Raw genomic sequence first — 27,787 nt, forward strand, 5'->3', positions numbered from 1 at the left:
TATATGCACACATACCTTTTCCTCCTGTAAAATTGGATCTTATTGTATATAACATTGTGTATTTGCCTTATATCACTTTTTCTTGTATTGTGAAATATGTTTCTAAATGAAATGTGTTTATGACGGTTTCATGGTATGTACATGGTTTAATGGTTTCATGGTATGATAGTACAAATATACTATCATTTATTCAATGATCCTTTACCTTAGCAGTGTTAAGCCTGTTGGTGTAATATGCAACAATTAAGGTCCAGTTAAAATATTTTGCATTAATAAGCTAATATAACATATATCACTTTAGTGAATGTACGTTATTATAAATGTGCTTTATTACTCTTTCAGTGAGTTTACCTTACGATTAATGAGTTAGATTTTAGTGGGAACGTATTTATGTATTGCAAAGATATTATTCAGCTTGCACTGCCATAATATAATTCCCTAGAATGAGTGGCTTAAACAATAAGAATTTATTTCTTGCAGTCTGGAAGCTGGGAAGTCCAAGATCAAGGCACCAGCCAATTCAGTTCCATAGTGAATGCTCTCTTCCTGGCTTGCAGGTGGCCACTTTCTTGATGTGTCCTCACACAGCAGAGAGAGAGCGGAAGCAGGCTCTCTTGTGTCTCTTCATATAATGGTCCCAATCCCAGAATGAGGGCTCCACTCTGATGGTCTCATCTAAACCTAATTACCTCCCAAAAGCCCATGTCCAAATATCATCATATTGGGGGTTAGGGCTTCAACATAAGAATTAATGAGGAAGGGAATTTGGTCCAGAGCAGGCATAAATGAGGACTATTTCAGAAACTACTTATTTTACCTAAGTATCATTTTAAACCTAGGTTCTAGAATTGTTCTCATTTTACCTGAGGGAAAGATTATCTGAAAGTCTTCATAGGATCGCTTCTCGGCCTTTTGGCTAAGATCAAGTGAAAGTCTTCATAGGAAAAGTAAAAATTACTATTGCTTATTCATCATGAAATATGTAGTTAAATTATGCATTATTGGCATAAAATGGAACTATGAAATTGCTGAAATGATTCATATACTATTCCATTCCATGAATGTTGATAGTTCCATAAAAACTGCAAATGTCTCCTAATGTCTTTTAAAGTACTTTATGAAAAGAGACCTTAAGAGACTTTTCTTTTTCTGTTTGGAAAATAATAGTCAATTTTCTGGTGATTATGATTATTTACTAAAGTTCCTTTTAAAATTCCTCCCCTTAGTAAATAGTACAACTGATAAAGAAGTCTTACCATGTTTTAGTGCCTTACATATATTTTTAAAAATAGTTACATAACATCAGTTTTTAAAATTTCAGTGATAGATTGATCTTATGTAATAGTGGTGCTGCTTAGTTAGAGAGGTAAGATCTTTATTTAATATTTAAGAAACTCAAACTTGAAAAAATTAAGTGATTTTACCTAGGATTAAACATTCAATTTGGGACAGTCCTTTTACTTTGTTATATAGTCTGTGTGTTCAAAGAGCATAGGGGATTTTTATGTTAACTTGATCTGAAAAATAGTGGTCAAAGAAAGATACTAATAAATAGTTACCTTTTAATTACATAGAAAAATGAACATGTGGAGGATACTATATCTAGTTAAGCTCAACTTGAAAATTCCTGTGTAGAATTCTTACTTAAAAATAATATAATTTGGCCAGGCGCAGTTGCTCATGCCTGTAGTCCCAGCACTTTGGGAGGCTGAGGTAGGCGGATCACAAGATCAGGAGTTAGAGACCAGCCTGACCAACATGGTGAAACGCCATCTCTACTAAAAATACAAAAATTAGCTGGACATGGTGGTACATACCTGTAATACGAGCTACTCAGGAGATTAAGGCAGGAGAATCATTTGAACCCAGGAGGCAGAAGGTTGCAGTGAGCCAAGATCACACCCCTGCACTCCAGCCTAGACAACAGAGCGAGACTCCATCTCAAAACACCAGCAACAACAACAACAACAACAACAAAAAATATATATATATATAAAATTTCGTAGTGATATATTTCAAAATATCACTAATGAAAGCAGTATTAATTTGTAATTTTGTTTGGCTTCATTTTGTTATTTCTTAAGTTTTTAAAAACTTTTTGCTTTCCCTCGAAAATACTAATATATGGTTAGCATGAATATATATTCTTTTATAAAATATGCCTTCAGAATCATTTAGTTGGTTTTCTATGAGTGGTAGTGGAAAGAACCCTGTACTATTTAATAGGGAGTAAACCAAGCTAGTGCAAATTTAGATCTTTTATTATTTTTTATTTGTGGCTACCAATTTTGGCTGATAAGATGGCTTGTCTATGTATAGATTAGGACAGGAGTTGATAATAAGATATTTTCCACAACTACTCAACTTGGCTGTTATAGTGGGAAAGCAGCTGTGGGCAATACATAAACAAGTGGACATAACTGTGCTCCAATAATACTTTATTAATACAAAGACAAGCAGCAGCCATATTTGGCCTACAGGTTGTAGTTTGCTGACTCCTGGATTAGAATATCAAGTGAAATAAAGCCTCACTATAATTTAAAAAAATTATTTGTCATATGTTTTGTTTACTTAAATCCTCTTCTAACTTAATGCTTTAATTCCTACATTTGTCTTTTTAAATTTCACCTTTTGTATTCACCATTTTCAGTGCTACAGTGCTGTTATATCTTCAGCTTCTTTTCTAGGCTCTCTAGTAATCTCATGTCTTTCCAACCTTACCAAGACTCCCCCAGATTTAATTACATATTTATGGACATTCAGGAGTGAGTGAGGTAAGGCAATGGAGGTTCTAGATATAAAGAAAAGATAGAATCTCATGGATTTGGGTGGTCATGGAAGACTCATTAAAGGAGGCAGGACTGGAACTGACTCATCAAAGCCTCTAGGGAAATTAAATATTAGAAAAAAGAGAAGAGTATTTCAATAAATTGTTGACAAGGGGAAACTCGCATGTTTCCTCCTTCCCTTGTTTCATCCCCAAAATAAGAATTCCACCAGGGACTGATTCTTTCCAAGATCATTTTCTTTAGCAGAATGCTAACGATGTGACTTAATTCTTTCTTTGGATTTTACCTCTTTGAATTCTTTTTTCCTTCCTTGTGGCCAAGACTGACCAGCCCTGGAAAGGCCTGAAGCCTGTGGCCTATACCAGCTTCGCTCTAGACACTCTAGCAAATGGACCTTTCTCTGGCTAGTTGGCTTGTTTTTCCTTAGTGTCCCTATTTGAGGTAGGAAAAAGCGGTGTTTTTCCTACCCTTATACTGGATGTAACACTTAACACCTAACCTCTGGTCACCAAAATGTATGAGTTTTCTCCCACCAACAACCGGTTCCCTAGTGGACACCAAAAGAGTATACTGTAATTCAGTTCATTTCTGACACTGTCTACCTGAAGATAGCATCAGATCCCATAGGTTAAAGGCTCAATCCCACAAGACCCCGCATTCAGATACCAACCGCAAGTTCTTCTGGCAAACTTCCACAAACAGGGGTTTCACACTACCCTAGCTTGGGTTGGATTAATTTGCTAGAATGGCTCTCAGAAACACATTTCTCAGGGAAACACATTTACCCCCATTTATTATTAAGGATATTACAAAGGGTACAGAGGAACAGTTAGATGGAAGAGATGCATAGGGCAGGGTCTGTGGGAAGGGATGTGGAGTTTCTGTGCCCTTTCCAGGCATGCCACCCTCCCAGCACACCTCCACGTGTCCAGAAATCTGGAAACTTTCCTTTGGTGTTTTTTTGAAGGCTTTACTATGTAGGCATGGTTGATTAAATCATTGGTTGTTGGTGATCAACTAAACCCTTAGACCTTATCTCCTCCCTAGAGGTCCCTGTGTAGGGCTGGAAATTCCAACTCTACGGTCATATGGTGGGTTTTTCTGGCAGCCAGACCCCATCCTGAGGCTATCCAAGAGACCACCAGGAGTCACGTATAGAACAAAAGATGCTCCTATCACCCAAGAAATTCCAAGGGATTTAGGAGCTCAGCTGTTACAGAACTGAACTGGAGTTTGCTCCCCTGGCACAGTGAAAGCACATATCAAGGTTTTTGCAGACAGAAAGTTGTCTATTGCAGAGTGGGAACCAGCCAGCTAAATTGCTCAAATCTGACTTCCCTGATGACTTACAGGCAAGGATTTTTAAAGGCAGGGCTAAATTTCAAGAAAGCAGAAGCTATAGGCAAAATTACATATCAATACAAGGAGGTTACACATTGGCTTAAGCTTAAAAGGGCGGGACATTTGAAGTCAAGGGCAGTCATAGATGGTAGGTAGATCAGAACTCTTCGGATTTGCAGTTGATTAAGGAAGGGAAACTTTGTTTAAAAATTTTATGTTCAGTAGAAAAATGTTAACTTGCTAGAGAGAATGACTTTCTTTAAGCCCCTCAGGAAGAAACTTATTAATAAAACAAAGGGTAATAGCTAAAGTTTAGACTTCATTTCCCCCTTATCTGGAGTCTGTATGCCAGCATATCCATTCAGTGGGGTTTCAAGCCTCTAAAAGACAACTTAAGGATGTATGTCAGTATGTAATCTTTAGTTTCTATAGGGAAAGCAAACATCTCTGGAGCTTTAACTTCCTTGGCTGTTGTTCTTAGGATACTGTTACCTTCTCATTTAACAAGTTACTTAATTATCTCTGGGGCTAGTTAGTTGCCTGGAATTTTTCTTAAAGGAACTTTGGGATTTTCCTTTATTTCCATGTTTGAGAGTTTGCAGGTCTCTTAAAGGAGTGTTGGGGTCCCTGCTATGTTTCACGATGTCTAGTGATCCTATTGCACAGGAAATTATAAAAGTCTTAGGAGCTCTATGTCAGGAACTGAGACCAAATATATATTTCTTATGTAAACCAAAAAGTATGTGAGACAGGTCCCAATCAATTTAGAGGTTTGTTTTGCCAAACTTAAGGACCATGGCCCGTGACACAGCCTCAGGGAGTCTTGAGAACGTGTGCCCAAGGTGGTTTGGTTACAACTTGGTTTTATACATGTAGGGAAACAGAAGTTAATAACAGGCAAATACATAATCAATATGCGTAAAGTTCAGTCTGGAAAGTGGGACATCTCTAGGTGGGTGTAAGGGAGGTTTTAGGTCATAGGTGGATTGAAAGATTTCCTGATTGGGAGTTGGTTGAAAGAGGTGAGCCCTGACTAAGGAGTTGAATTCAGCATAAAGAAATGCTTGAGTTTAGATAAGGGGGTTGTGGAAGCCAAGGTTCTTGTCATGTAGATGAAGCCTCCTGGTAGCAAGCTTCAGAGAGAATAGATGATAAATGTCTCTTATCAGACTAGGTCTTCTCCAGAGAGTATGGTACCTTATACCATACTCTCTGGAGAAGACCTAGTATGGGAAGGAAATTCTCTACAGAATGCAAATTTCCTGTATAGGAGGCAGCTAATTTACAGACCCATTTCAGAATATGGAATGTCAAGGAAATAAATTTTATGGTAAAATACGTTGTTGATTTTCTTCAGGGCCTGCAATAAAATACAGACTCCAACCTGACTCTGGTATAGCATTACATGTTATACCAGAGTCAGGTAGGAATTTGGTATTTTATTGCTACGAAGAGTCTGTTTCGTCAGTCTTATGATCTCTGTTTTAGTGTTAATGTTGCTCAGTTCTGTCTAAACTCTGAAGTGTGGAGTGCAGAAGCCCAGCATGTCCAATGCATAATGAGGCATGTCTGATCCCTCCCTTCCAGTCATGGCCTAAACTAGTTTTTCAGGTTTCTTTGGGGTCCACTTGGCTAAGAGGAGGCTCCATTCAGTTGGTTAGGGGGCTTAGAATTTTATTTTTGGTACCCTTATTATATCACAGATCCTTTCAGTCTTTTATGGCCATTTGACTTGGTGAGCAGATATGACCCAAGGGGATAGGAATAGGAAGCCACTCAGCTTTCTTGGCTTATAAGCTACCTTTATGTATAAACATGTAAATGAAGGAGTCCTCCTTGGGATCTGTGTTAGCTTATTGGGGACATAATTTGGAATTTGAAATTAGGGTTCTTAAACAGAATGTGAATAAGTACTTCTATTCACATATTTTCCTGTGGACTCTGCAAAAAGGGATAGCCATGGCAAGACAGATGGGTTCCTGCCATCTCTCAATCTTTTTACCTTTGGTATGATGGCAGACCAAGTGAGTATATGGACAAGGCCACTGGATCTGGAAGACAAAGCCCTGTGTGGAGAGAGTGACACCCCTGTAGTGAGGTAGGCTTCTTGTTTCTTGTGCAAGTGCAACTGCAGTCCTAGACAGTAACAGCCTATCTTTAGCAAGTAGGATCTGGAGTTGCTGTGGTATTTGGAGAGCCAGCCAGTCTGCCACAGTTGCGTCAGGCTGCATGATAATATCTCTACAAAAAATGACTACACTTTTCAATCATAACTGCAGTTTCTGGTGTCTCATGCTGGAATTCATTTCTAAAACCAGAGTAGTATCACATTACAATGAATAAATCTCCAGACACTGATTTTTAGCTTCTGGATTTTTTGATCGTATAATGTTTACTTCTTTTCGCTTCAGGGGAAAGAAAGTGGGCACATCTCTTAGCCTTAAATAACAGTCATGAATATTTCACCATGTGACCACAGTGATATGATGGAGGGAATCCGAGGAACAGAGGAAAAGAAGGAGAGTGTTACTGTACAGAGAATATGTTGTCATTTGTGTGCGACCCCTGGTTGTGGGACCCCAACCCACGGAGGCAGGCACCCAGTAGACACGAGGCAGAACGCGTGGTGGCCGGTACCGACTTTATTGGGATCTCCGGGCGACTCAAGCAGGAAGGGAGGAATTGCGCGCGTTTTCCTTGTTCGGTCGGTTTTATAGGGGCAGAGGGCCTGGGGCGGTGGGAGAGCAGTGGCGGCGGGTGATGATTGGTTAGTCCCGGTTGCCGGGCGGAGAACGGGAAGTTGAGTGGGCAGGAGGTTAATAGGGCATATGGTGATTGGTCAGGGTTTGGGCAGGAAGTTTGCTGGGCGGGAGCTAAAGAGGCAGGTGATGATTGGTTAGGTGGTTGCTAGGCGGAAGGGGCGGGAGTTCCTTCAGTCGGGGGCATTGTGCTGAGTCACGTAAGGAAGTTAAGCTCCTTCCATGTGGCTGGGGGGTGGGGCCAGAGAGGCCTTCTACCAGACAATTTGAAATTAAGGTTTGGACATCTCAGTGAAATCACTAAAACATGGGAACTAAAATGAAAATAAAGACTTGTGCTTAAAACACTGGCTTAAGGAGTTGGGCTTGCTTGGAGGCAGAGAGAAAATTAGCCAGTGAGTTAAACTACAACATTTGAAATATGAAGAGAAAAAGTACAAATTGGGTTTTATAAAGAGATCACTAGAAACTTAAGGAGAGAAGAAGATCAGCTTTAAAAGCAAACCATAGGGAATTGGAAAAGGAAAGTTTAAAATTTAAAATATTTGAACTGGCCATTAAAAAGATAAGAGGCTTTTGGGAAAACTTAGGGCCTAGGTCTTCTCCTCATGTAAAAAGCCTCTCATACCTCTAGGACACCAATATAGGGCAGAGTCTTACTATGAGACTTTTTCTCCTGAACCTCCCTTCACAGTCTCTGGTAAGCTAGATTGGGACATATGGAGAACTCTTTCTCTTAGGCCAAGCGCCTCCTTTGTCCATTTTCTCTTCGCTGTTTCATTTGTAGAAAAACAATCTTAAATTTGAATCCTTTAAAATTCTAACTGAAAAGTCTTTAAATACAAATCTTAAGATTGTGCTAAGGTAGAAATTTTCTAAGCAAATCAATCTGTGAGTACAAAAATAATTGTATCAAGTTTCAGTATTTAATATTAGCTGTAGCTAATATTATGTGCATAGAAAAATATCAATCCAAATGAAAGAATTAACTTCAAATTAGAAAATAGTGTGGATTCACAGTTGTCTTCTCCCTTCTTACTCAAAACCATGCAGGTAATATATGCTTTAAACACTAAAAATGATGAGCATGAATCTGCAATTCAAGCCCTCAAAGATGCCCATGAAGAAGAAATTCAACAAATTCTTGCAGAAACAAGAGAAAAAATATTGCAGTATAAAAGCAAAGTAACAGAGGAGCTAGACCTTAGAAGAAAGATTCAAGTCTTAGAGGCATCATTAGAAGATCACATAAAAATGAAGCAGCAGGCTTTGACAGAATTTGAAGCTTATAAGCACAGAGTTGAGGACATGCAACTTTGTGCAGAAGCCCAGCATGTCCAACGCATAGTGACCATGTCTAGAGAGGTCGAAGAGATTAGAAGGAAATTTGAAGAAAAATTACGGAGCTTTGGGCAACTTCAAGTACAGTTTGAAAAAGACAAACGATTGGCATTGGAAGACTTGCGAACTGCTCACAGACGGGAGATACAAGAGCTTTTGAAGTCACAGCAGGATCACAGTGCCTCAGTAAATAAAGGGCAGGAGAAGACAGAAGAACTACACAGAATGGAGGTGGAGGCCTTGAACAAAACACTTGAGGAGCTAAGACTTGAACAGAAGAAACTAATTGAGGATTATGAAGGCAAGTTGAATAAAGCTCAGTCCTTTTATGAACGTGAGCTTGATACTTTGAAAAGGTCACAGCTTTTTACAGCAGAAAGCCTACAGGCCAGCAAAGAAAAGGAAGCTGATCTTAGAAAAGAATTTCAGGGACAAGAAGCAATTTTACGAAAAACCATAGGAAAATTAAAGACAGAGTTACAGATGGTACAGGATGAAGCTGGAAGTCTTCTTGACAAATGCCAAAAGCTTCAGACGGCACTTGCCACAGCAGAGAACAATGTTCAGGTAAGTAAAGAATATTATATTCACTCATGAATTTTTTCTTTCTTTTAAGTGTATTCATTTTGTAGGCTGGAGAGCAGTCTGGCCCACTTAGAATCAGCTGCCTCACACCACTTAGACTTTTTTTTTTTAACCTTTTCCTGCTTTTCCTTTGTGAGAAAAATCAGTGACGGGGTAATTTGTGTTACCCCGTAGTTGTTATTTCAGAATTTCAAAGAGAGAAGCTTAAAACCTTGCTAATTATTGGCTGGGCACAGTGGTATGTACCTGTAATCCCAGCACTTTGGGAGGCCCAGGCAGGAGGATTGCTTGAGGCCAGGTGTTAGAAACCAGCCTGGGTGAGAAAGCGAGTTTGGCGAGACAATACCCTGTTTCTGGGGGAAAAATATTGCTAATTATTTACAAAAGGATTTTAATGTTGGGCTGAAGGTTTAATTATGGTTTTTTATTTTCTTTTCACTAATAATGGTTTGCCTGCTAGCTGATATTTCAGACATTGATAAAAAAATTGATTGCTTTCTAAACCCGAATTTAAGAGATGTATTGTACAAGTCTGTGGGAAAAAACATACCAGAAGTCCGCAAGTTTTGTTTTGTTGGCTTAGAAAATTTCATGGCTATGTTTTTAATGTCTGTGCAGCATTAGAATGGATTAGAAAGGGTAGAATAGACTTTCCTGATTGGGTAATGTGGCTTATGAAAATATCAAGTTATAAGTGTCACCAATACTTATAGATTTAAAAATTGGTATATAGTTTAGCATGACTTCTGAATAAGAGAAAGCTGACCCTTATAATTTAAATGAATTATTTAATTCAGTGTTATTCCCGCATTTTAACAAAGCCCATTTAATCTTTCTTAGGTACTTCAAAAACAGCTTGATGATGCCAAGGAGGGAGAAATGGCCCTATTAAGCAAGCACAAAGAAGTGGAAAGTGAGCTAGCAGCTGCCAGAGAACGTTTACAACAGCAAGCTTCAGATCTTGTCCTGAAAGCTAGTATGTCTGACCACAGTTTCTGGTGTAATGCTTAGCTAAAACCAACATTTAAATGTTAATTCAAGATAACATTTGTCTTTTCTTCTAATATTTTAAAACTATTTAGACTGTAAATATGTTAAAGCATTCTTAATATCTTACTGATTACTTAAAGATACACAAATAACTTTTTTATTCTTAGGAATATATTTAGAAAACTTGAGAGTTAGCAGGTAAAACCACTAATAAGTTAGTCACTAAAAGAAAAACGGCTGGGGGCAGTGGCTTACACCTGTAATCCCAGTGCTTTCAGAAGCCAAGGTGGGCAAATCACTTGAGGCTGGAAGTTCAAGACCAGCCTGGCCAACGTGGCGAAACCCCATCTCTACTAAAAACAACGAAAATTAGTTGGGCATGGTGGTACACCCTGTAATCCCAGCTACTCAGGAGGCTGAGGCATGAGAACAACTTGAACCCGGTGGCAGAGGTTGCAGTGAGCTGAGATCGTGCCAGTGCCCTTTGCCTGGGCAACAGAGCGAGACTGTCTCAAAAAAAAAGAAGAAAATAAAATGAAGCCATGAAGCACTCTTTTTCAAAAGGTGTTGTCCTTTAAAAACATACATTTTATTTTATTTTATTTTTGAGATAAGGTATTGTTCAATCACCTAGGCTGGAATACAGTGGCACCAACACTACTCACTGTAGCCTGGACCTTCTGGGCTCAAGTGATCCTCCCACGTCAGCTTTCTGAGTAGCTAGGATCAGATGTGTGCACCACATTGGTTGGCTAATTTTAAAAATTTTTTGTAAAGACAGGGTCGTGCCATGTTGCCATCTCAAACTCCTGGGCTCTAACAATCCTCCCACCTTGGCTTCCCAAAGTGCTGGGATTTCAGATATGAGCCACCATGCCAGCATTTATTTAGTTTTTAGAGATGGGATCTTGCTCTGTTGCTCCGGCTAGAGTGCAGTGGCATGATCATAGCTCAGTGTAGCCCAAAACTCCTGGGCGTAAGTAATCCTCTCACCTTAGCCTTCCCAGTAGCTGGGACTCTAGGTGTGCCATGGGCTGACTTTTTTAGAGGTGAGGTCTCACTGAAAAAATAAACATTTTAAAGTGTTTAAATTAGTTGAACTGTATGTAAATTACAGCATTTCACTTCTTAGGGCTTGTTATTAAGGTTCATTTTTGCAAACTAAAGCTTTGCCCATTTCTCAGGTGGATGCTATGCTGTTTCACAGCCCTTACTGAAGGAGGTGGGTGACTTGTGTCAGTTCTGAAGTTATATTTTGTCTAAGTGTTTAGTGTGCCCAGCAAGGCTGTTTGAGCTGGTTTTTTGGGAGATCTCATTTGATTTTGATCGGCCTATCAGTGAATCCCAGATTTTCCTTCTTCTAAAGTAGTTGTTTTTAATAGCCATTAGTGCACACTGGAATGACTTGAAGGGTTTGTGAAACTACAGATGCTGGGCACTCCCCTTAGAGTTTCTGATTCAGTAGGCCTGGGGTAGGTCACATTTCTAACCAGAGTTCCCAGGTGATGCTGGTGATGCTGGTCCGAGGTACTTTGAGAACCTCTGCCTTAAACTATTATTTCTATGAGACCCTTTTCTTCACTGATTTTTCATCTTTCTGTCTCTCCCCTCATTTTTCTCTACCTTCCCCACTTTTTGCTGTCATTTTAAAGATTCTTTCATAACTTGGCTCCCCTTATCTGTGTCTTACACCACCTTAGTTGTTGCTTGGTTGGTTGTTTTTATTTGGAGACAAGGTCTCGCTATGTTGCCGGCTATAGTGTGGTGTCTGTTTACAGGTGCAGTCATGGCTTACTGAAACCTTGAACTCTCCTGGGCTCAAAAGTCCTCCCACCTCAGCCTCCCAAGTAGCTAGGACTACAGGCTTCACTTTAGGTCTTTATCTAGCCTCTTGTCTGAAGCAAATTCAGTTTCAACCAAACTGCTATCTGCCATCTTTGTTTCCTACATACAAATTTCTTCCTCTTTATGTTAGAATTTGAAAATAAAGAGATTAGAAAAGAACAGATCACTCATTTTGGTGCCACAGTGTGAGTCAGTGCATCCTCTCCCTCCCTGTTTTATTCCCAGGAGAGTTTCTTGTGAACCCCTGAGGAGTTGCACCTACTTCAACCTGTTTAGCTTGCAATCTTAAAAAGAAACAAAAAACAAACAAACAAAAAAAAGCAAGACCAGGCACGGTGGCTCATGTCTATAATCCCAGCTCTTTGGGAGGCCGAGGTAGGCGGATCACCTGAGGTCAGGAGTTTGAGACCAGCCTGGCCAACATGGTGAAACCCCATCTCTACTAAAAATACAAAATTAGCCAGAAGCAGTAGCACATGCCTATAATCCCAGCTACTCGGGAGGCTGAGGCATGAGAATTGCTTGAACCGGGGTGGAGGTTGCAGTGAGCTGAGATCATGCCACTGCATTCCAGCCTGGGTGACAGAGTGAGTGAGACTCCATCTAAAAAAAAAAAAAAAGAAACAGCAAAATGGTACAAGGTACAGGAAGCAACATTAATCATGTGAAAATGACTTTTTAATTTAAGTTATTCTAGTGAGGTAAGAAGTATTTTTGTGTAAATATTTCATTTTATGTAGTGAAAAAAAAAGGAAAATTTGTACATGTAGACCATTTATTTTACTTAAGTATAAAGTGTAGTTGTATTATTAAATATAAACTGTTTATCTCATAGTACAACTGATTTTTAAATTGAAGGGATTTTCTTTTTGGGGGATAGGTCATATTGGAATGCTTCAAGCAACTCAAATGACCCAAGAAGTTACAATTAAAGATTTAGAATCAGAAAAATCGAGAGCCAATGAGAGGTTATCTCAACTTGAAGAGGAAAGAGCTTTTTTGCAAAGCAAAACCCAAAGTCTGGATGAAGAGCAGAAGCAACAGATTGTAGAACTGGAGAAGGTAAAAAGTAATAGATACTCCATTCCACCAAAAAGAGTTCAGTTTTCATCTTTTTCAGATTTGAAATACTTGGAATATTTTTTTGCTACTCCACAGTAACAATACATTTTCTACTTTAGTAGTTAGTTTTGGTTCTAATTTTGAGGAAATGGGTGTACAGCTAGACTATCCCATATTGTATGTTTGTTCAAAATATGTGGCTAACAATCTATATAATATAAAAAAAAAAACTCTTAAGACATTTCAGCCTATTTCAAGCCATAAATTGAATAAATTCTTACTTCAATGGAGTGTATATTTATAATCATATTTTGTCTATTAATGAAATATATTATTGCATATACAAGTAGAAAATTTCTGTAGAACTGAAGACAAACTTCAAGCTCTTAAAATTTGAATACCAACATAGTGAATTTCTAGTTTAACAAGTGAGACATCATTTATAGAGTAATTGCTGAATATGTATTCGTTTCTCAGATACCCACAATACCAAGTGGGAGTTTTAGACATCCTTTACTTTCTCTTTCCCTCAGTGTCTAAGTATTTTAAAAATGTCTATTCTCCTTGCTCCTTACTTACTTCCATTCAGTCCTTAACCTGGTGCAGTCTTCTCTGACCATCAGTCCACAGAATTTACTCTTGCCTCAGCCCTCAGTGACATCCTGATTGCTGGACTTGGTGGAGCATAACTTACTGTGGTACTTACTACTCACTGACTTAGAATCTCTCTTCTCTTGGTATTTCACATTCTTCACATTTTTCTCCTACCTCCTTGGCCTTGTAGTCTTCTTTGTGAACTTCTCTCCTCCATCTGTTCCTTTACCATTGATGTTTCCAGCGTTTTCATCTCATTCTATGTACTCATTCATTCTAGTAACATCAGCTGTCACTTATTCAGTGATAGCTTCTAAATCTTTAGGTCAGGCCAGACATTTTCCCTGAATTTAAGTCCTTTTATATATATAAAACTTTCCACTGATATCTCCATTTGTGTTTTTCACAAACATATCAAGTTAACATGACCAAAGCCTTCTCCTCTCAAAAGTACTAAATTTCTTTTACTCCATATTTCAACCAGTAGCATCACAGTCTATCTAGTTGCTAAATCAAAAATCTGAAAGTCATTCTTGATTACTTTTTTCTCAACCCCTTTATCTGTTACAGAGTCCTGTTGGTTCTGCTCCCTCAATAAATGTTTATTCCATCTTCCCCTACTCATACCCGTTTATAGATCTGAGGTGTAGGCACATGTCATTATTTGACTGGATTATAGTCACAACCGCCTAACAGCAATCTCTGCTTTCAGTTGGCTCGCCAGTCTGCTTCCAAAATGTGATTGTTTTTAAAAGTATATCAGTTACTTAAACTTCAGTAATTTCTCAGTCGCTTCAGGAGAAAATTCAAAGTTCTTAGTGTAAAAGCCCCCTTCTCATTATTTTACTCCTGCCTACTCCTGAGCCCCATCTGTCACCATTTTCTCACCTTGTATCCTGTATTCTCTCCAGACTGCTTAGCTGCATGGACTTTCTGTCTCCTTAAACTTTGCCATCTGTTTAGCTACTTGTCATCTTTTCAATGCTAGATAACAATAGAAACGGTTATGAATGTAGGCTTTTGACATCAGACCTAGGCTTGACATTTTATCATTAATTTCTTTATGGACTTGTTGTAATAATTAAATGAGAGAATGTCATTACCAGTTCAGATGTTTTCTCTTCTGAAAAGCCTTCCCTGATATCTCTCTGTCTTTTTCTCTCTGTCTTACACACACACACACACACACACACACACACACACACACACACACCCTTTCCCACCCCATCCAAGTTAAGCATCCTTCTAATATAATCTCATAACACAGGATATACATCTGTATTAGTTCATTTTGCATTGCTATAAGGGAATACCTGAGACAGGGTAATTTAGAAAGAAAAGATGAGTATTTGGCGTGCAGTTCTTCAGACTGTACATCAAATGTAGTACTGGCATCTGCTTCTGGTGAGACCTCAGGAAGCTTACAATCATGTTGGAAGGAGAAAGGGAGGCAGCATGTCACAAGACAAGAGAGGGAGCGAGAGCGAGGAAGGAGGTGCCAGGCTCTTCTAAATAACCAGATTTCATGTGAACTCATAGAGTGAGAGCTCACTTGTTATTGCAAGGACAGCACCAAGCTATTCATACGGTGTCTACCTCCATGATCCTGACACCTCCCACTAGTCACACCTCCAACTTCAGAGGTCACATTTCAACATGAGATGTGGTAGGTACAGAAAATTCAAGCCTGTATCAACATCCCTTTTTCATAGAACTTATAAAACTATATTGCCACAGTCCTTTGACTTTTTTCATTATTAGAACTGTGAATGCCCAAATGGTACGTGATTGACATTCAAAATTATATTGAGTGATATCCTTTGGGTGGGTTAACTGGTAAGCCATTTTGTGTACTATTTTGACATAAAAGGAAGCCCTTAACCTTGCAGGTGTATTAACTCACATTTGGTTCTAATTTGATAATAGTCTATTTTATCTCTTGCTTTACAATTTTTGATTTTGTATGGAGTACCCTGTCACTTTCGGAGAACACTAATTACTTATTCTCATGTTTTATAGTCTAGGACCCATAGCACTCAGTTTATTCAAGCTTCCATATTTACAGGGTATTCAAATTACCCTAATAGTAATGAAAAAAGCAGGTACCAGTTATTGATCTTTGTTTTCATTTTAGAAAGTAAACGAAGCAAAGAAAACTCAACAAGACTATTATGAAAGGGAACTTAAAAACCTGCAAAATAGATTGGAAGAGGAGGTGATGCAATTAAACGAGGCCCATTCTAAGACTTTGGAAGAATTAGCTTGGAAGCATCATATGGCAATTGAAGCTGTCCACAGTAATGCAATTAGGGATAAGAAAAAACTGCAAATGGTGAGTAAAAATTTAATTTTTTATTGCGTTGTAAATTGTTGAGATTTCTGCAATAGTCTGGTGTGACCTATATTGTAGAGCAACGGTTTACTTTTTTTTTTTTTTTTTTTTTTTTTTTGAGGCGGAGTCTCGCTCTGTTTCCCAGGCTGGAGTGCAATGGCATGATCTTGGCTCATTGCAATCTTCACCTCCTGGGTTCAAACAAGTCTTCTGCCTCGGCCTCCTGAGTAGCTGGGACTACAGCTGCGTGCCACCACACCTGGCTAATTTTTGTATTTTTAGTACAGACAGGGTTTCACCATGTTGGCCAGGCTGGTCTCGCACTCCTGACCTTGTGATCCACCTGCCTTAGCCTCCCAAAGATCTGTGACTACAGACTTGAGCTACCATGCCTGGCCAGTTTGCTTCATTTTGATGGCCGCTGTCTTGTAATCATTCTTGAAGTCATGATTCAAAGAGCAACATAACCTGATATTTCTTGATATGGGACATACCTTATTGAATTGATAATTAGACATTGCTACTTCACATAAGCTGTAATAGAACACTGTTTTTGTCCTTCAGCTGTCTCTTCATGAGACAACCAAATAGGAGTGTCTTCAGGAAGTCTTAACCAGTTGAAAGCACATATTCTCTCATAGATAGTTTTATTCCTTGGAAAAATGACTTATGTTTTGTTTTGTTTGTTTCTTCCTCAATTAAGTATTCACCTTGCCAATAGTAATATATGACAGACAGAATTGCATAGTAGAAAAAGCAAAGCATTTGACAGACCGTGGCCTTACACTGAGCTCTTTGCTTTTTAGCTGTATTACTTTGAGCCCCAAAAGCGATGCCTCAGGCTCCTCATGTGATGGAAAATATGATCCATCTTAAAATGTTCTGTGAGGATTAAGTCAGATAAAGTATGGAGTACCCAGTCATGTGCTAGCACGTGATGATAAAAGTTAGTTATTAGTACTTCTTACTGTGTACCACATACTACAGTCATGTTTTACATCTTTTAAAAAATTTAATTCTTATGACACGTTATTGGTTTGATTTCTGTACCCATTTTCCTGAAGAGGGGATGTGCTCAAGCACATGCAAATAGTAAGACTCATTCAGGCCTTCAACTCAGTTCCAGATCTGACAAACCCAAGGCATTTAAATATCATTATGTAGGCATTTATTAATGACAGTTGTTTTGTATTTCACTAATAGTACTTAACAGTTTACAAAGAACTTTCTCATATATACCTTAATACTTATGATGGGGAGATTAAAGACATTTTTATTATCTAGATGGTAAAACACATTTAATAAACCTCAGTGATTTCCTCAGAGCCACAACGCTATTAAGAAGAGATAGGTATGAATTGAGATCTGCCTCAGTATACTTTCCTTTTGTGACATGACTAGTTGGAAAAAATATCTAAGACCTAAACTTAATTTAAAATTCAAATAAAACTTTCTGTTAAAATGTTATTTCTTTCTAAACTTACTACTATATGTTTATGTAGCCAGAGACAAAAATTAATGACATGTTATTTCTCAAGACTCTGTCATTTTCTCTGTGCCAGCTCACTATTCCAGGACCAGTTTGCACAGCATTAGTTATGTGAGGTGTGTACATGCTTAGCAATTCTGGGTGCCTCTATCACCTGTTCAGAGTTTTATAGAGAAGTGTTCCGTGGTAACTGCTTCTTCTGCACTCTCTTTCCTAGCTGTCTTTTGGTATTATTTTTCATTTCTATATTCATTTTCATCTCTTAGCTACCTTCTTTCTTATTGAAATACCTAAATTACGTATGGCCTACCTTTAGCCTGTATTCCTCTCTATTAAGTTCTAAGTGCTAGAATCAAGGCATCTTTCGTCTATGTCATTTTTACCTCATTACTTTACTCCTCATTATCCCTTAACCTTATTAAATTTTAATTTTCTAGCACCTGCCTTAAGTTACTTAAATTTCTTTTTTTTTTTAGCTGCTTAAATTTCTTAAAGTCTTTCTTTAAAACGTGGTTGCCATGAGACAGATGACATGAAATTTCCTATATGCGAACATATTCACCACCCTGTTGCAGCCTTATTTCTACCCTTCTCTTTTATCAGAGTCACTTGTATATCACTTGCTCTTTCTTCCTCTCTTACCTCTCTACCTCATGTCTGAACCTAAGCTGAAACCAGCCTCCTTCCAAAATAGCCTTCCAGTGTCAGATTCTCTCTTAAGGAACACTTAGCTGAAGATGACTTCTCTTTTCTTACTATTCAGTTATCAAAAAGGATTGTATTGTCCATAACTCTAGTTGACCCACCACAACTGAGAGTAAATATACAGAGAACCCATGCGTAAAACTGTTAACAAAGGAAGCTTGAGGTTGCCATCCTTAGAAAGGCAAGTTGACTCTTGGCCGGCATCTGGGAACTTGGATTTTGGGAGGGATTCCCCTATTCCCTAATAAGAATGACTCACTGGCCTAAGCTGTTTACCCAAACAATGTGGTTTATCCTGAACACCTGCTTTCCTTCTGGGAATCTGGATTTTTGACATGTGACAGGAAAATACTACCTGTATTATCAGTCCCTGATAAAAAAAAAACGTGGGCACCAAGTCTCTCAAGAGCTTTCCTGGTAGACAGTGTTTCACACAAGTTGTCACAGGTTGCTGGAGGTATTCAGCCTGCCTTGAATGAGGACGGCATTTCACACAAGTTGTCACTGGTGTCTGGAGGTATTAAGCGTGTCCTGTGTGAGAGGGCTCTTGGAAGCTTTGTACCTGCATCTGGTTTCCAGCAGACTTCACCTCTTGTGCCTTCGTCTTTTGTGGTGTGTGCTTTGAGTCCTGTGCCATAATCACAGCCGTGAGTACGACTGTACTCTGAGTCCTGTGAGTGTAAATCATCAAACTTGTTTGTTTTGGGGACCTCTGACACAGAACCCTATTTATTATTATTCTCATTTTACCCTATAAAAATAGTGAACTGCTTGTAACATACTGTGCTCTTTTGTGCCTTTGTGGTGGTTAGCATATGGTTTTTCCCGTGCCTAGAATGTGATGTTCCCCTCTTGCTACATCACCTTTTGTTACTGGTGTACTCCTTCAAACAGTGCTTAGGAATTGCTGTCTCTCTAAAGGTTTCCCTGCCAAGCTAGACATTGTTAGTTCCCCTTCCATATACTCCTGTACTCCCTGTTCCTGTCTAATTTGCTTAATATTCTTTAATTGCTTGATACTGTGAGCTTATTAAGGCCAGGCTTAAAGTCTTATTGCCTTTTTTACCCAAGTGTTAAGTAGCATGCCTGGTAAATAGTAAGTGGTCTTCAGTAATTAGCAGTTTTACCAGTTTTGCCCTTTAATTTGCCTTCTTTTTATACTTGTTCATTCTTGACTATGTTCTAGTGCTAGACCACTGAGTTGTAGAAGTGTAACTGGATTTCATTTTTGATGTAAATATAAAAGAATTTGAGGGGAGAAAAAGAATTTTTAATTCAAGAGGTAATTAGAATTTTTTATCTCATACTTTTCTGTTTTTTGAGTTCAACTTGATCTAGTCTGGTCACATGTTCTCACCATTTAAAAAAATTATAACCACATCATAAATTAGAATGGTAGAATCTAAGCCACTATGGTGTCACTGTTAACTCTGATATTATTAATTAAGGGTAAGGCCAATTCGAAGAGCAAAGTTTCAAAATAGAAAACAGAATAGTCTTTTTCTTGGAGTCTTCAAAGTATATAATATTTGCAATTTTGTTAATTTTTTTAAAAATTATTTTTCTAAGGAATTGGAAGAACAATATAACAAGGAGAAATTAAACCTGGAAGAGGATAAAAATCAGCTTCAGCAAGAGCTAGAACACCTAAAGGAAGTACTGGAAGACAAGCTGAATACAGCCAATCAAGAGGCAAGAATTCTTTAGATCTGTTGCCTATGTTATAGATATTAATAATAATAACTTATTCTGGTGACATTGTATAGGTAGGTAAGTCTCAGTGAAGGTAACATATCTAGAGTAAAAATAATTTTAAAACTTTAATTGGTGTTGAATTTTTCATGACACTCTGGTTATGTTCTACTAGGTAAAAATTTGCCGTCGAAAACATTAAACCAAGGTGCTTTTGTGGGGAGAAGCAAAACAGAATATCACCACAGAAGAAAAGAGAGTTCTCTGCCCTTTTCAAAAAAAAAAAAAAAGCTTATTATTCTCTATACTCTATCTTTTTCTACAATTTCATTTCAACAGAAACTGACGATGGTAGCTAGAATCAATAGGCTTAATCTGAATAACAGTGTATGACATTGATCTTTTAAGACTAGATATAAATGAAAGAGGAGAAAAGAGGGAAGTCAGAGTTCTTCTTCAACCTTATATCAACAAAGTTCCAGGTGGATTAAGGATTGGAATATAATATGAAAATCATGCATATGAATATAAATAAAATATGATCACAAAAGTGACAAACCTAAGGACAAAGAAGGCTTTTTGACCTTGATATCAAAGTTATGAACTGAAACATAGACTATCTATACAGTTTAAGCTAAACTTCTTTATATCAAAACATACCGTAAGCAAAATTTAAAAAGAGGAAAAACTGGGAGAGATGGAGTAAGAGACTGACAGATTGACAAACGAAGAATTTATGTCTTTAACACTTTTAGATTATTTACAAAACAATAAGAATAATACAGACACCCAGATTATCTTTTTACAAGCTAAAGATGAACATGAAAGAACAATTTGTTTTGTGTAATTTAAGAACTGGAAATGAAATCAATGGGATGTCATTCCATTACCATAAAATTAACAATGATAAAAAATTGAGACCATGCAGTGTTAATAAGGGTAAAGAAATAAGCACTGAGAAACTGCTGATGGGAATATAAAGTTGTATAATTTTTTTGGAAAGGGATTTATCAGCACATATGAAAGTCTTAAAGATGGGCATGTCCTTTAACTCATCAGTTTCATTTTTTGTGTATTTAACATAAGCAAATAATTATGGATTCTTGACAAAATTTCAGCATTGTTTATAGTAGAAGAAGTATAGAAAAACTTAAATTTTCTCAGAGGTCTGTCTACCTGGAAGAAAGGGATTCTTTTCCTAGTTCACACGGAAGTTTTGTTTGCTTCTCTTTCCACGTTCTGGGGCTGCTTCCACGCTGAGGGGTATTGCCTTTTTCCTGCTCAGAGGCACACATGGCCTAGCAGCTGCACTGGTGCAATACGAAGTCAAAGCGAAGGCATTTAGGGTCCTTCTAGGAGTTAAATACCTTCATTCTGAGATGTTAAAGAGATTTTATTTCTTCTTAATTGCTAGTAAGTATATATTAAGTTTTTCTGTAATTGACTCATTCGTTCATTTATTTAATAAATATTGAATGGCTATTAGGTACCAAAGTACTGTTATGTACTGTGGTTTCAGTGGTAAGTCAGTCAGCCATGGTCCCTACTGCTATGGAGAGGCAGTCACAAAAACAAGTAAATACAAGTCTGATGCATATCACAAAGGGTGGTAAGTAATTAACAAGGCTTGTCAAAATAATAAATTTAGGAAAGCTTATGCAAAGGCCCTGAGGCACGAGAAATTTCTAGGAATTGTAGGAATACCAGCTGTATTAGTTGATTTTACGCTGCTGATAAAGATATACCCAAGACTGGGCAATTTACAAAACAAAGAGGTTTAATTGGACTCATAGTTCCATGTGGCTGGAGAGGCCTCACAATCATGGTGGAAGACGAGGAGGAACAAGTCAATCTTACATGGATGGCAGCAGGCAAAAAGAGAGCTTGTGCAGGGAAACTCCTGTTTGTTAAAAAACATCAGATCTCATGAGATTCATTCACTATCACAAGAACAGTGCAGGAAAGACCTACCCCATAATTCAATTCTGTACTCCCCCATAATTGAGTCCCCTCCCACTGTGTTCCTCCCTTGACATGTGGGAATTGTGAGAGTTACAATTCAAGATGAGATTAGGGTGGGGACACAGCCAAACCATATCACCAGAAAAAATGGAGTATGGTAGCAACTATAATAATTTATATTTATTTAGCGCTTACTGAGTCCAAGACTTTGTTTTATGTAGCCTCTCCTTTATATGGTTCTCTCCTTTAATCCTCACAGCAACCCTGTGCGGTAGGTACCAGTTGCTAAGTTAAATAACTTGCCCAGGTCAGCACATAATAAGTAGGTAAAGCCAGATTCCATTTCATGTAGTGTGCTTTCAGAACTCAATTCTTAACTCTAGTGTTACTCTTTCTCTCAATGACTGTAAAGACCAAGAAGAAGGGATGCCATGCTGAGGCAGGAGATTTAGGCAGATGCTATGCCGTGGGGGGTCTTGTAAGCCCCATGAAAGATTTTGCAAGTTATCCTAAGGGCAGTGGAAAGCAGTCGAAAGATGCTAAGTGAAAATATGTGGATGCTTGTGCAGTGGATGAGGCTTATACTCATGTCCATATTTGTAACTTATAAAAAACTCACTCTAGTGTTGAAAGGAGAGTGAATTAGAGAAGAACAAATATGCAAATATGGGTATTTCAGGGAGGAGATTTCTACTTACTGTATTCCCTAAGTTTGTACATCAATAAGGAGAATCTGAGTATTGATTTCTGTTGCAAATGACAGAAATCCTAGCTCAAACTAGCTTAAGGAAAAAGAAAATTTATTGACTCATGTGACTGTAAAGTTCAGAGATCATGTTAGCACCCGATAAGACTAGATTCAGAACTGAAATTGTGACAATGGAACTCAGCTTTTCTTTTCTCCTTAAATTGGGTTGGTTCTCTGTGTTGACTTCATGCTTCAGTCATACATTCCCTGAGGCATATGTGCAGCTTGCAAAAAAAACTTTTCTAGTAGCTCCTTTTTAAAGTCCTGAGTTCACTGTGACTAGGCCAGCTTAAACCACATGCCTGTCCCTGAACCACTCCCCATACCAACAAAATGAGATGATGAAGCACTTTATTCTGTTTACGTTTAATGCTTCTAAGACCACATAGATTAGTAGAGAAGGTGAGTAGATGCCCCAAAAGCCAAAAGGAGATTTTGATATTAGGAGACAATAGGTGTTTTCCCATGTATTCATTTTTATTATATTTAAGAAAACAAACTGATCAGTTATGTCCAACAATTATTTGCTTTTTATATTTTATTACATTTAACTTTGCAGAAGTTTGAAGTTTTCGCCTGTTTAAATATTGTCTCTAATTAGATTTATAGTTGCCCTAATATACCTTCTCTTTGAATTCTTTATGTTACTTGAATACTAATCTTTATTTCTATATTGCATTTGTTTTGTTTTAACTTTTATTTGAGATTCAGGAGTACATGTGCAGGTTTGTTATATAGGCAAACTCATGTCACAGGGGCTTATCTCCCAGCCTAGTACCCAATACTTATTTTTTCTGATCCTCTCCCTCCTCCCAACCTCCACCCTCCAGTAGGCTCCAGTGTCTGTTGGTCCCCTCTTTGTATCCATGTGTTCTCATCATTTAGCTCCCGCTTATGAGAACATGCAGTATTTGATTCTCTGTTCCTGTGTTAGTTTGCTAAGGATAATGGCCTCCATCTCTATCCGTGTTCCCACAGAGGATATGATCTCATCCCTTTTTATGGCTACATAGTATTCCATGGTGTATATGTGTCACATTTCCTTTATTTAATCTGCCATTGGTGGATATTTAGGTTAATTCCATGTCTTTGAATTGTGAATCATGCTGCAATGAACATCACATATTGCATTTCTTTGCATAACTTATTCATCTGAGCATTTTCAGGATTCTAGAATATTATTCTTCATGCTGATAAATTTAGTTTTTTCTTTATTGATTGGGACCTAATGTTTGTATATTGCTTTCTGGTTAAAGAGTATTTTCATATATATCCTTGAATTTCAATTGTTATGGTAACTCCATGAGGTGGGATTATTACTCACTCCTATTTTATGGTGACCGACCTTTGACTTTAAACTAGATTTTTCTGCCAAGTTCTTTCAGCTCTGTCATAGCTTCATTCCTTACTGTCATTCATTCACCACTATAAATATATTTATGACACTCCCCTCAATTAAAAAGTATAGAAGATATAAGTAAACAATATAGACTAGAGAAAGCACTCATAAATATAGGGACATACTAACTTTTTAAACATCATAAGTGAATACTGTATACAAATATGCCAGTAAATTTTAAAAAATTGGAAAAACATGTCTGTATGAAAATTTAAATTTTTGAAATGACTCAGAGTAGTTAGTTGTACAACCTCACCAAAGAATGAAAATTAAAACTGTGAAAGAAAAAGTCTAACAGGTATCCAGAGAGACACTAGGCCTAGAGGATTTAATGGATGAATTTTACCAGACTTTCAAGAAACAGGTAATTCTTTTGCTTTGAAAATATTTCAGAGCACAGAAAAGATGTGTAGCTCTCCTAATTATCCTATGAGGTTAGCATTCCTTTAAAGACACTAACAAGATAAAATACTACCACCAACAGTATTGCAGAGCATATACCTTCATGGAGAGGGGACAGGAAGACTGTGCATCTGGGGAGGAAATTGTGGGTCAGAGAAGGAACGAAGGATGACTTTTGTATTTTTCTTTGTGATGTATGTATTTACAAGGAGAAATATTCAAGTATTATTTTTAAATTACAGAGGTCAGGGAGGCTGTGTACCTGGGGAGGGAATTATAGGTCAGAGAAGGATTGAAGGAGAATTTTTGTATTTTTCTTTGTCATGTCTGTATTTACAAGGAGAAATAGGTATTATTTTTAAATTACCAATTTTAATTTTTGTAGAAATTTCATAGGTTTGGCCATTTTGTAAGAATGGGGTTTTTACTTTATAGCATTGTCCCTAAATAATTTAAAATATTTCACGTATGGATTTTAGTACTCATAACTTTAGGGTAGGGATATGCTTAATCAGCAATTGTCTATTTGCTCCTAATTTCAAGAGTATATAAATTCAACGCTTAAAGATTTCATGAGACAAATTTTGTGTGGAAAGACAGGAATCATAACTTATTCTAGTTTAGGATACATATACCAGCTTATTAATATTTTGTCCTAAATTTATCTCCTTTGGAAATAGCAGGAGATACTGATTCAAATGAAATATGCGATTAAATTTAATATTTTTAATCTAAAATTTTGTTTCATTCTTTTATATAATCTTATCTTGCTTCAGCTTCTTTCGGTTATTTTATTACATGGTGGAACTAGGAATTCTCTTTGCTAAACAAAGGTATATCTATTCCTTTACATGGTTGTCATGAAAAAAGAAAATTTTAAATATGAAAGTCTTTTCAAAACACAACAGAAGAAAGCTGTCATGGTTATTTGAATGCTTTTTCCAGATTAATCAGGAAATGATCCATTCAGTAAAATTACAACTAAATTTAAAAACTTTAGGTAGAAATTGTAAGACAGTTTTGCTATTCTATTACAATGAAGTATATTAAAAGTACTTTATTTACTTACAGATTGGCCGCCTCCAAGATCTGGTAAAGAAAAGTGAGCAAGGTCTTGGCTCTGCAGAAGGAGTTATTGCTAGTCTTCAGGAATCCCAGGAAAGGCTTCAGAATGAGCTTGACTTGACTAAAGACAGACTAAAGGAGACCAAGGATGCTCTATTAAATGTAGAGGTAATTTCATAATTCTACTGCAATCTAAACAGCAGCAAAGTAAAACTATAACTTAGCCATTTGACATACAGCTATTTAAATAGCATATTGTATATAATTAGTATATTTGTTGTTAGAACTACCATAACAAAGCACTACAAACCGGGGGATTGAAAACAACAGAAATTTATTGTCTCATAGCTCTGGAGGCTAGAAGTCCAAAATCAAGGTGTTGGCACGGTTACGTTCCTTCCTAAACTAAGGAAAGATCCGCCCTTGCATTTTGCAGCTTCTGGTAGCACTAGTCATTCCTTGGCATTTGGCAGCATAATTTTTATCTCTGCCTATCTTCACATCTTCGAAGGATACCGGTCAGCTGGACATGGTTGCTCATGCCTGTAATCCCAGCACTTTGGGAGGCTGAGACAGGTAGATCATGAGGTCAGGAAATTGAGACCATCCTGGCTAACATGGTGAAACCCCATCTCTACTAAAAATACAAAAAATTAGCCAGGTGTGGTGGCATACTCCTATAGTCCCAGCTACTCAGGAGGCTGAGGCAGGAGAATTGCTTGAACCCAGGAGGTGGAGGGGTTGCAGTGAGCCAAGATCACGCCACTGCACCCCAGCCTGGATGACAGAGCGAGACTCTATCTCCAAAAAAAAAAAAAAGGATACCAGCCATATTGGAACAAGGGCTCACTCTGCTTCAGTTCAGCATTGTCCTAATACATCTGTACTGACCCTATTTCCAAATAAAGTCACATTCTGAGATACTGGGAGGAAGGAGGGTAGGACTTCAACATTTTTGGGGACACAGTTGTTAAACCCATAACAATTAGAATGTACAATTCTTTTACTACTAAGAGTTAGAACTCTGATATACAACAACTAAGCGCTTCTCTGTGTCTGCAAATTTCAGAAAGACTTTGCCTTTTTTCTTCATTCTCATGAAGCACAGCCAAGATTTAGATTGTCTTAGATAGTAGAGAAGAAGAATCCATAAAACTGGTTGTATAGTAACCAGGGAGTTCTTAACCTTTTCCTTCACAGAGATGGTTTAGAGTATAGGCTCTGAAGTCAGGTTGTTTGTATGTAAATTCTGAATCCACCAAATTGTATGTAACTTTGGGCAAAGACTCACCTTTCACATCAGCACAATGAAGGAGGAATTGGGGGTCATAACACTCTTTACAGTGCTATTGTAATAATTAAATGAGATAAACCATTTACAGCATAGCGCTTAGCAAAATAGTATACATTCAGTAAATACTGCCTTTTACTAAGATTTCAAAATACCTGTTTTGGTTTAGAATTCATGACATTTAAAAAGCATATAAACAAGGGCACTTTTTAGTGACATTTCAAAAGCGTATACACAAGGATTTACCTTGTGTATGGGGCATATATAATTATATTTTATCTGGGATATAGTTATATTCTGTGTGCATTGTATATTTATTATCTTCCATTCTGAATTATATGACAAAATAAATTATTTCATTTTCCTTGAATCTTCTTTTCTTTATGTTTACCTTTCTTCAGTGGCTGTGTGATATGACAGTATTAATATATAACAAGAAATAATTGGAATTTAGAGCTAGTACAATATACAACTTGATATACTGAATTTCTGTGATGCCAGATAATATTGACTATAATCTCAATGGTAGCATTCTGCGGTGTGAAGCTGAACTGGATGACCAACTCCATTAAGGGATGTTTTTTCCATTGTCAAAAAATAAAAGGAAAATGATATTTTAAGGAAATACAAATATATTTAAAAGTAAACAGTCAAAATATATGTAATGAATTTTAGTTGAATATAGGTTGTGTTTATATGGTATCTTGGAAGTTCTCTCTTACCTTGGTGCACACCCAATTCCTGACTTCAAGGTATTTTATCCTGGTTGCCTTTCCCCTGCTGTCCTTGCACTGAAAATTGGGCATACTGATTCAGTTTCCTTTCTTTGAGGTCTTCTTCATATGTACATTGTTCTTCTGTCCAATAGTAGAAAATACTAAATGCTAAACCTTTTAAGCAAAACTCTATCAAGTGCTCATTTTCTGTTCTGCTGAAGAATTTTTTTTTTTTTTTTTTGAAATGAAGTTTCACTGTTGTTGCCCAGGCAGTGGTGTGATCTCAGCTTACTGCAATCTCCACCTCCCGGGTTCAAGCAATTCTTCTGCCTCGGCCTCCTGAGTAGCTGGGATTACAGGTGTCCACCACCACGCCCAGCTAATTTTTTGTGTTTTTAGTAGAAACAGGGTTTCACCATGTTGGCCATGTTGGACTTGAACTCCTGACCTCAGGTGATCCACCTACCTTGGCCTCCCAAAGTGCTGGGATTACAGGTGTAAGCCACTGTGCTGGGCCCTGCTGGAGAATTTTAACTTAAAAAATATAAATGCTGCATCTTGGTTTATCACAACTCTGCATAAACTTTTTAAAAGGAAGTTTTTTGTTTTTTTTTTTTTGGTACCTCTTTTCTTCTAACCTACCCAATAATGTCTAATAATGTGCTTTACAGTGAGGAAAA

General features: G+C 37.5%; 1 protein-coding gene across 15 annotated transcripts in view; it reads left to right on the forward strand.

The window, feature by feature from the left end:
- FAM184A (family with sequence similarity 184 member A) overlaps positions 1 to 27,787 on the forward strand; it is a 124,125-nt gene that overhangs the window by 44,195 nt on the left and 52,143 nt on the right. For 14 of the 15 annotated variants that reach the window (XR_001828834.2, XR_001828835.2, XR_001828833.2 and 11 more), the window contains exons 2-7: positions 7,943 to 8,797; positions 9,656 to 9,791; positions 12,531 to 12,712; positions 15,441 to 15,638; positions 19,402 to 19,524; positions 25,107 to 25,268. Coding sequence is in view for 12 of the 15 variants with exons in the window: in XM_037742946.1 (XP_037598874.1) it covers positions 7,943 to 8,797; positions 9,656 to 9,791; positions 12,531 to 12,712; positions 15,441 to 15,638; positions 19,402 to 19,524; positions 25,107 to 25,268 (1,656 nt within the window). In the remaining 3 variants the exon portion in view is untranslated. Of the gene's footprint in view, positions 1 to 6,145; positions 6,229 to 7,942; positions 8,798 to 9,655; positions 9,792 to 12,530; positions 12,713 to 15,440; positions 15,639 to 19,401; positions 19,525 to 25,106; positions 25,269 to 27,787 lie in introns of those variants that run through there. The other variant, XM_037742948.1, reaches the window with a different exon arrangement.

The sequence above is a fragment of the Cebus imitator genome, unplaced genomic scaffold, assembly GCF_001604975.1.
Source record: "Cebus imitator isolate Cc_AM_T3 unplaced genomic scaffold, Cebus_imitator-1.0 Scaffold130, whole genome shotgun sequence".
Lineage (NCBI taxonomy): Eukaryota > Metazoa > Chordata > Mammalia > Primates > Cebidae > Cebus > Cebus imitator.